Raw genomic sequence first — 10,169 nt, 5'->3', positions numbered from 1 at the left:
TCTTGATATTCATAAGAACCATTTACTTAAGTAATTTTTTTTCCTAATTCAATTTTTGTAAGATAAAAGTTTATTGTGAAAATAACAATTAAATATAATATTAAGAGAAAGGAACAATGACCTTAATGAATAATTTGGTAACCAATTACTTTGCTTTTATAGAATATACGTCTTTTAATAGGAAAGATAATTTAAATTTTTGTTGGAGAAGTAATAAATGCTAGGGAGAAACTTGAGACGCCACATATACTATTGCTCTTAGATTCGATTGGCTGACAAAGTGAAATTGACACTTGTCATACAACCATTGGATCGGCCATGGAAATGATACGTCATTAAAGGAAAAAAACGCATGGACCCTTTTTTTAACACAAAAATCGCATGGACCTGTATATATGTTAATATATGTTAGTATATGTTAATACATTATTGTAGCACTTGATTGCAAATTAACCATTAATCAACTATTTCCTTCTATACACTCTACTACTACATGATATCAATCAACCATTTCCAAATAAGAAAACAAATTCCTTGAGTGCGGCAACACTGATCATTTGACCAAATCATTATTGCTTTGAGTGGGCAACACCACATGGTGTAGAAAAATCGGTAATGAAATGGTAAAGAAGTTACCATATATATATATATATATATTTTAAGAAAGAAGTTACCATATTTGTAAACCAAATTAATTATGTATTGATTTCGGCAATAGCATGATATCATAAAAAAAACGGAAACAAAAAAAACAATATGGCAAAAATAAATAACATTGGAGTCCAAACAGAGTAATTGCTAAAAAAAAAAATGGTACTGCCAATTGCTATTTTTTTCTGATTAAAAAATGGTACCAAATTATAGAAAACAATTTATGACATTTTTTTCGGAGACTTAAAAAATTAGTTTGATACGATGATATATAAAAGTGGTACTCTGTTTTGATACGATGTACATAACGTTGATCCTATTTAAGATAAATCTTATTTTCGAAGATTAAAAAAATTTCAGAAAGAGTATACAATAATTAATTCCTTCAAAAAAAAAGTACACAATAATTAAGTTATCTCCGAGTAATTACAACAAATATCGGTAACTAATATGTAAAATTGATCGGTCAATTAGAGTCGAAATTAGAGTGGAAAAGAAAAAAAAAATTAGTCTGGAATGAGCGTATATAATAATATCGCATGTATACAATACGGTTGGATTCCTCCATAAACATAAAATACGGTTGGATTAACATGTATAATAATACATATTGTTAAGGCAAAATGCACATGTACATAAAATAATAATGTATATTTGATACCATTTTTTAATCAAATATTTACATAATACATAATTAAGGCAACTATCTTGATCAAAGGTCTAATCAAAGGTCTTATGTTTTGCAAAAAATTTGTTTGAGGAGCATTAAATGCTAGAAGCAATATGAGGCGCCACATGTACTTATGCTCATAGAAGTATCCTTTTGTATTATATAAAGATTTTATAAAAATTGGTTAATGTATTATTTTGTTTTTTTTGAAGGATGTATTATTTTGTTTTTGTTTTTATTGTTTTTTTGAAGGATGTATTATTTTGTTTTTGTTTTTATAAAGGTAAAAATGAAAAATATATTTAATTATGTCTTATCATATGAATTATCATATGAACTGATGAATGCATTTTGGTTTCTACTAGAATTGATGAATTATATAATTTTCCCAAATTCTCAACGGTGTCAGCGTGTGTCAATATTGTTATCATATCCGACGTTATAAAAGACCTTGTGGAGGATGTTTATCTTCACAGCAGTCACATCTATTTGTGTTTTTTGTTTTTGCTTTTTCCGATTTTTTTTGAGAAATGATATTTGAACAACCATTTTATGACAACTTTCTCTCTCATATTCAAATTAATTTTTACTTTATCTCTCTATTGCTTTGATTTTTGTACAAATACCTACTTTTTTTTGTAAATTATGGTTGTCATAGAAGTTGTCAACTAAATGGTTGTTCAAATAACACTCCTTTTATCTTTTAACCGGAAAAAACAAACAACGTGCTCTGTTTAGTTTATCCCTCGAAACGTCACTGTCAATTACAGAGGCGCTGGCACACCAGTACTTTATCGCCACGTGGAAGCCAAAAATATTTTCCCATCACACACACATTTGTCAAAACTTTCTTCTAACACCACGTGTCGAGTTTTACGTAGATGTTCCCTCCCAAAAAGTAAAAACAAAAGAAAATTGCTTTTCTTATTTCAAAGTCTCACTTCACTACTCTATCTCTCTCTCTCTCAGGGTTCTTCCATCCACCATTGACCTTGTACCTCACAATACAGCTTCAACTTCAATTTCCATGGGTATGTTCTGCTTTTTTTTTGTTGCTTCAAAAATGCTTGCAAATTTTTAACTATTTTATGCTTATGATTACATCATTTTGTATATTGGTTGATCATTAGTTCACTACTTAAGCAGCTTATGTTGAAATCATGTGCTCTTTGAAGCAGAGTTTAACATTGTTTTAACTTTAATCTTCTCTTAGGGAAAATGTTGCTGTTCTTGTTATTTTTATCTTATTGTTATCTTTTTTTGGTAGAATTTTTTTTTAATAACAAAATATTAACAATTACTGGTTGTTAGATTAATATTTACTTATTTGTCTGGATTTAAACCCATGACCACAAACTTGGTATCTCTTGACTAATATAAGTTAAGCTACCAAACCCTCCAATATTTACTTATTGTTTACTTTCATATTACAAGAATTGTAATTTGTACATTGTTTCTTTGGTTGGGAATCAATTATCATGTTTATATTCTGGTCATGCATGAGAGCGTTTACTCTCTTTCACGGTCACGAAATTGTGTACTCAGTAGCACCGATATTTCTGATTGTAGGTGTGTCTGGTGTCTGACATGTGTAAGTATCGGACACGACACATGAGTTACATTCAATTATGTAATTTTTTTTTTAAAATTATAACTTGTGTCGACGTGTCTGTGTCTTGTGTGTGTCAATGCTTCATAGACTGTGTCTAAGCAATAAAGTAATGTGGGGAGAAGAAGTGAGGAAGATTCGTTAAATATCAAGCTTGGACTAGTTGATATGAATTTCTTTTAAAAGATGTCAAGATAAAGGACAAGAAACTCTTGCTGAATTTGCTTTATTTTGTGTTTATTCATGTTAATCCTGATTAGAGGTCAAGAAATTTTTGTGCTCTGCCATAGAGCAGGGTTTTAAATTCTGCTCTTGGTTTCATTTTTAGTTTGATGAATTGAGGTGATAAGTAAAATATATCACAATTAACAAGTGTGTTTTGAACCTTGCATGCGTGATAATTGTGATCTCTCCAGTATTAAGGTATCTACACAATTTTCGTTTGTCTGTGATAATAAAATGTGCAACACTATGAACTTGGGACAGTAATGATTTGTTATCTATTCAATGTTTCATAATTTATACTTCTATTCCTGGGGTAACAAGGTTTGAATATTGTTAAATGCAATTGGAAGACACACATTCACAATCTTTTTTATTAATTGCCTTTTGTCGTGAAGTAAGAATGTCATGCTTAGTTCATAATGCTAGCTTAAGTACAAATTTTAGCCTTAAACTGTAATTATCCATTGGAATGGATAAATGTAATGAAAAAATGTTAGCGCATACGTTACTGTGGTCACTTCATGAATTATTTATTACACAATTAACAAGAGTCTATGTTGTTCAACCACACATGTTTTGATATTGTTTACAAACATAATGGATAATGGTGGAGCCAAACTTTTCATTATGATAGGCGTTCATGCGTACTTTTTGGGAGTTGAGACTCACATGAAAATCTCCTTCAATTTATCTTTTTTATTTTTTCATTTTTAGCAGATTTCATAATGAGTAGTTCTATGAGGTATGCATATCTCTTAGAATTGTACTTGGCCATGTAATTAACTGTGGCCATATCGGCCACAATTGCACTGCATAGCCGAGGCAGGGTGCTCTGGTGTTATGTTTTACAAGTGCTATCTTTGTGACAGAACTCATCCCTTCCTTCTGCATATTTTCTATTTTACTTTATTTTGGGTTTGAAAACTATTAACAATGAACTTTGGTTGTTAGTTATGAATATGTTGAATTTTGTATATTCTTCTATTTTTGAGCTCTTATAAGTTATATGTGTATGGTATAAGTTGCTTGTATGGTTATCCTAAGCATCGGTGTAGCAGCCATACCGCCACTCGCTTCACTGCAATAGCATTTTGAGGGTTGGCCGCAACGATCTTCAATCCGCTGCCGACTATGTTGGTACTTGGCCTATTTTATACTAGGAACCTGAGATTGAAAGATGTATAGAATTTCCAACTGTGTATCCGACTGCTCTGTTCTCTAATCCTGATATGACTTTGTAAATGAATATACAAACCACATGTTATCCTGATGGGTAAGGTGTTGAAAAGGAGGCCGTATTTTGAAAATAGGAAAATATTGCTCTTTAGATAATTTCATTTTTCTTATAATTGTTTAGCCTCTGTAAGAATCTAGTACCTTCAAGTTTGGAATATTATATAACGTGAGGTTTTCTATCCCTTTCTTTTTACAGAACTGTAGGGAGAGGACTATTAGAAGATAGATTCTTATAGCATCAACTTGTCATGGATAATTCAGATCAGATTCAACAGCAGCAACAATCTGCGATCGGAGTCGCATCAGGTACTAGCCAAATGGTCTATTCTTCTCACTACCTGACTGTTCCCATGTTGGCTTCTGGCACACCTGCTGTAGCTGTTCCTACCCCAACACAGCCTCCAGCCGCATTCTCTAATTCCGCCCACCAATTCGCATACCAGCAAGCACAGCATTTCCACCATCAACAGCAGCAACACCAACATCAACAGCTTCAAATGTTCTGGGCAAACCAAATGCAAGAAATTGAGCAAACATTCGACTTTAAAAACCATACTCTCCCACTTGCGCGTATAAAGAAAATAATGAAAGCCGATGAAGATGTCCGGATGATTTCAGCAGAAGCTCCAGTCGTATTTGCAAAAGCATGTGAAATGTTTATATTAGAGTTGACTTTGCGATCTTGGATCCACACTGAAGAGAACAAGAGGAGAACGCTACAAAAGAATGACGTAGCAGCAGCTATTGCAAGAAATGATGTTTTTGATTTCTTGGTTGATATCATTCCAAGAGATGAATTGAAAGAAGAGGGGCTTGGAATGGCAAAGCCTACTATTCCGATAATCGGTGCTCCAGCTGATATTCCATATTATTATGTCCCACCACAACATCCTTTAGGTCCTACAGGGATGATCATGGGAAACCCAGTTGATCATGCAGCAATATATTCTAACCAGCAGCCTCGACCTCCTGTGGCTTTCATGCCATGGTCAAGTGCACACATCCAGCAACAGGAGCCACCACAACAGCCACAGACAGACTCTTAATAAATATGGAAATTCAACTAGGTTGCATATTACAATGCATATTTTGATTATTAAAATTTGGTGTCTTTCAGTTTGCTGTAGTTTAGTGTGATGCGTTGAAAAATGCTGAAGGTTGTTTGTGATTGTATGAGCTCTTTTACTGAGTTACTATGTAGTGTTTGTTGTTTACTTTTCAGGTAATGTTGTGTAAGTGAAATTAGTATGCAGTTGTCCATAACTAGCTAGCGTAGATGATTAGGAAGTTTGAAATGATGAAAATGTTTGTACTGAAAACAATTTGAATTTAGTTTTCAATGTCATCACAATGGTGAGTTAAAGCTCATCTACTAAGTACATACCAGCTGTGCTTTTTCCTTGTCCCTCTGGTGATGTGAATTTGCCTTGCTCAGCGTTTCTTGCAGCGCCGCAACCCACCACCATACCAAAAGACATCACCCCTTTCTAATAATTTCTTCTGATTTCCAGGGATCTTTTGTATAATGCTCGGTGGATATTACCGACTGTCACAGTGAAAAAGAATACCCTCTGTTTGTTGCATGCATTTAGGTCAACACTCAAGTGGAGGACAAAGTCCTCTCTCGTAAGTTTTCAATGTTGTTATGTTTCCAAAGCATGAAAAATAACTATTATGATTGTATGGTTAGAATGAAAGTTTTTAGGTTCTTGTATTCGCACCTGATATGCAGGTGTGTGCGTCGATATCTTCAAATCTCTACCTAGTTTTTGTTGATTTATCAAAAGCAAATCTTCTATCCATTCAATATACAACTTCAATCTCATAGTAAATCTTGATGGACAGACGAATTGAAAAGGCACTATACCTGCTAAATATCTAATGGAACACGACACCAACATATATGATTTCATACAGTATGAGTTTCAATAATTTTTCGAGTTTCAATAATTTTTCCTCTACAAATCGATTCACCAACATGTCATATATAGGTTTATCAGGAGAAAAAAATAAATCAAGATTAAAATTCTATGCAACAGATCACATTCTATGAAGTAAACAAACAAGATTGGAATTAAACAAAGAAATATTTGGTCCATCGATAAAAAAAAAAAAAAAGTAGAAAATAAAATCAAACTCAGATTCTATACAAATAAATAAAAAAGATAACATGGGATAATTTGTAATTATCTTTTTCAGGGACTACACTATCCTCATCTTTTTCGACGCTGTCATAGTGTTGTGATCATATGCCCATGAGAACTCCTTGCGGATCTCGGCTTCTTCTACGCCTTGTGTTTTACAGTACTTGATGACCATAGCAAGATGCTTGCTCAATACATTGGGTAGAGTAATTACCGCGGTGTCTCCATGCTTGTCGTGCAGAGTTTGCATCTCCTTTGCGATGTTAGCTTCTACCTCGAAAAGAATCTCGTTAGCGATTTTCAGCGTGATCATCTTTGACGATGTTTCTTGTGCCATAGTTGATATTATCACAGAGTTTAAGAGACGACGGAAAATAATACTGGGATCAAATAAATAATTGTGATGGGGATTTCTATTAATATATTGAATGAGATTTTATTTATACAAACATATCTTTAAAAAAAATACAAAATAACTTTATTTTCATCAAAAGATTTTGGTTTGGTTTTATTTCCTTAAAAGATTTGCTTCTATGTTTTTTTTTTTTTTCAGTTATTTGGAGAATATGACAATCGAGTTTTGAGTGACCGTGCAAAGAAAACATAATTATATCAAGGGTTAAATATGTTTTTGGTCCCTATAAATATGTCAACTTTTCGTTTTAGTCCCTCTAAAAAATTTCTTCAGCTTTTGATCCCTACAAAATTTTCCATCTTCACTTTTAGTCACTCCTTTAAAGTAAACTTATATGTAGAGTTCATATTTTTTAATAAAATTTTGCAGAAAAATTCATAATATTACGAGAATCTCTCCCAAAAAATATTAGAATTTTTTGACAAAACATGAATTTAATATGAATTTTTATATTATTTACGGTTAAAAATTCATATTTAATTTGCGTTTTGTTAAAAAAATTTAATTTTTTTTAGGAATTTTTTTTACAATATTCTACACATTTCTGCACAATTTCATTAAAAAAAATACAAAAATTAACTTAAAAGTAGGGACCAAAAGTAGTGATTGAAAATTTTATAAGGACTAAAAGTTGAAAGAAAATTTTAGAGGGACTAAAACCAAAAGTTGGTATATTTATAGGGACCAAAAACATATTTAACCCTTATATCAAATAGAAGATTTGTTTAGTAAATACATATTTTATTACAAGTATACGTTACTCACAATTGAGTTTTCAACCAAAATATTATGTGATTATAAGAAGTATGGGATTCAATCATGTGTTTGTAAATCAAATGAAAGACAGGTCTTGAATCTGAGAGAACCCAGGTTCGAGCCCCTCTAGTGTCTTTGAAGGGAGGTAAATGTAAATAGCTTTGTAAGTGCTCTTTGTACCCGAAGGTCTTCCCTGCCTTGGACTGGGGCACCATCCCCTCACCCTAAATTTTTGTAAAAAAAAAAAAAAATCAAATAAAAAATAAAAGGGATACTTTTTTTTTTGAAAGAATAAAAGGGATACTTAACGATGTGGAATTACCTACGAAAAGAAATTTTCTGTATAGAAGATAATCTAATCGATAACTAATAGCAGATGAACTTATACTAGAAAAACAAATGAGCTAATTCAAACGAAATGGTTTTTTATTTTTTTTTTATTTTTTTTAAGGAACTTAGCAAATAGTTTTTTTTTTTTTTTTGTTTTTTTGTTGAGAAGACTTGGCAAATAGTTGACAACGGATATGTTAATAGAAGTATTTTAAAAAAATGATTGTAAAACAAGTAACATAAAAACATTTTTTAATTTAAACTCTAGTAAAAAAAAATAATTTAAACAAATACAAAGTTAATTAATACTTCCACCGTTTCAAAATACATGTCGCAGTCAAACACGGCACACATGCCAATGTATAACTTTGACTGTTAATATCTCTAATTATCAAAAGTAAAAATTATAACAATTTAATATTTTGAAAATATTTATCGAGACAAATCAAACATCTTACATGCCAACATTTGTATTTATATAGTAGTTAAAAAGTATGGTCAAAGTAAGTCATTTGATTAGCGCACATTGCAAAAATACGACATGATTTTGAAATGCGACATGTGACGTTTTTTAAACTTCAAGGGTTAAAATTCAAATTGCACATAAGAGAGTTGTAAAATATCATTAATATCACCGTTATTAATAATAGTATATAATTTTCCTTTTCACCTTTTTTTTCTTTTCAAAAGCTAAATTTATATATGTTCTTGTTTGAAAAAATAATCGATAATCCAGCAAGTGTACAAAATTGATGTCAAATAATAAAAATCTAAACTTGTATCTAGATGAGTTGTTTCTATTTCAATTTTGGGTGTGGTTATGGTGCATAAGGAAATCCTTATGCACCGTGCATAAATCCCAGTCCATTAACCGGTAGCCCAACATAATTGCTTTCTTCACCCCAAGTGAAAGCTTAATTCTAATAACAATTAATATCTCCTTACCATTTATTTTGTTTTTACGGAATTTAATTTGTTTTCATAATGTCCTAATTAATATTTGTCTATTTTCTCACATTAGTAGTGATCATTGGTCTGATTAGTAGCCTGAAGCATTTACGTGAATCACAGTTTAATTAATTATTATTTTTTTTGACAATCGAAATTTTAGTTTAATTGTTCACGTAAATGCTTAAAATCATTTTAATAAAACAAAGAAAAATGCTCCAGTTCAGAAATATTTTACACTAACATGTAAAAAACTCAACATGTCTTAGATAAAATGAAAACATGTAATAAAAAATGAAAACATAAAATTATGCCAAAACCATTTTGCTGTGGAAATGGTTTCTGTGAATTGTCTCCAAAACCATTGGATGTACTTAATGGTTTTCAGCAGGTGAAAAAAACTAAGGACCTAGAGTCATTGCCATCATTCAGTTTTGGACTAACACAATTGGAGGAGGAGGGAAGAAATGGTTTCTGTGAGTTGTACTCCAAAACCATTTTGCTGTGGAAATGGTTTCTGTGAGTTGTACTTCAAAACCATTTTGCTGTGGAAATGGTTTCCGTGAGTTGTACTCCAAAACCATTTTGCTGTGGGAATGGTTTCCAGCAAGAACAACATGAACAATATTTTCCAGCAATTAATTTTTTGAGCTTTCACTACAAATCCATCAAACACGTTTCCAGCAAACAATCATCAGATAAAAATTTCCAGCAACAATCTTTTTCTTTTGATTTCAAGAACAACACTATCTCCATCAATATTTTTTCCTTATCTCACAAATAACAACAACCTTTTCAAATCATCATCATCTAGAATAACACAACAAATCCGAACTCAAGCAATCACAACACAATCCGAACCGGATCTGCACAAAACAAAGCCGGTTCTAGATCTAGAAGAAGAAGAAGAAGAAGAAAGGAAAGGTAAAACCGTGATCTATTTTTCTAGATCTAGAACAAACCGTCGAGTTTTCAAAAAATCTAAGACCATATTCATAACCAGCGCGAAAAAGGATGTCGGAAAGTGTCTTCAGTTTTCAAAAAAAAGGAAGTTGAATTTTCCGGCGCGGTGGCGCCGCCCTGTTGGGCCGGCCACCACCGCGCCGGCGTTTTAATGTTGATGGGAGAAGATAACCTTTGTTGCAAAGCTTCTCTCTCTAAAATAATTTAGAGAGAGAAGCATTT

The 10,169-nt window shown here is 31.9% G+C and overlaps 1 protein-coding gene across 1 annotated transcript; it reads left to right on the top strand.

Moving 5' to 3' along the window:
• Nucleotides 1-2,239: 2,239 nt before the first annotated feature.
• On the top strand, nucleotides 2,240-5,770 carry LOC146948949 (nuclear transcription factor Y subunit C-2-like). The gene is made up of 2 exons (XM_085745082.1): nucleotides 2,240-2,352; nucleotides 4,588-5,770. Exon 2 carries the CDS (start codon nucleotides 4,640-4,642, stop codon nucleotides 5,435-5,437), a length of 798 nt encoding a protein of 265 aa, XP_085601208.1. The 5' UTR covers nucleotides 2,240-2,352; nucleotides 4,588-4,639; the 3' UTR covers nucleotides 5,438-5,770.
• The last annotated feature ends 4,399 nt before the right edge of the window (nucleotides 5,771-10,169 follow it).

The sequence above is a fragment of the Medicago sativa genome, chromosome 2 (genome assembly GCF_051527215.1).
Source record: "Medicago sativa cultivar Bolivia chromosome 2, Bolivia_mono, whole genome shotgun sequence".
Classification (NCBI taxonomy): Eukaryota; Viridiplantae; Streptophyta; class Magnoliopsida; order Fabales; family Fabaceae; genus Medicago; species Medicago sativa.
This window is presented reverse-complemented; position numbering and strand designations above follow the sequence as displayed.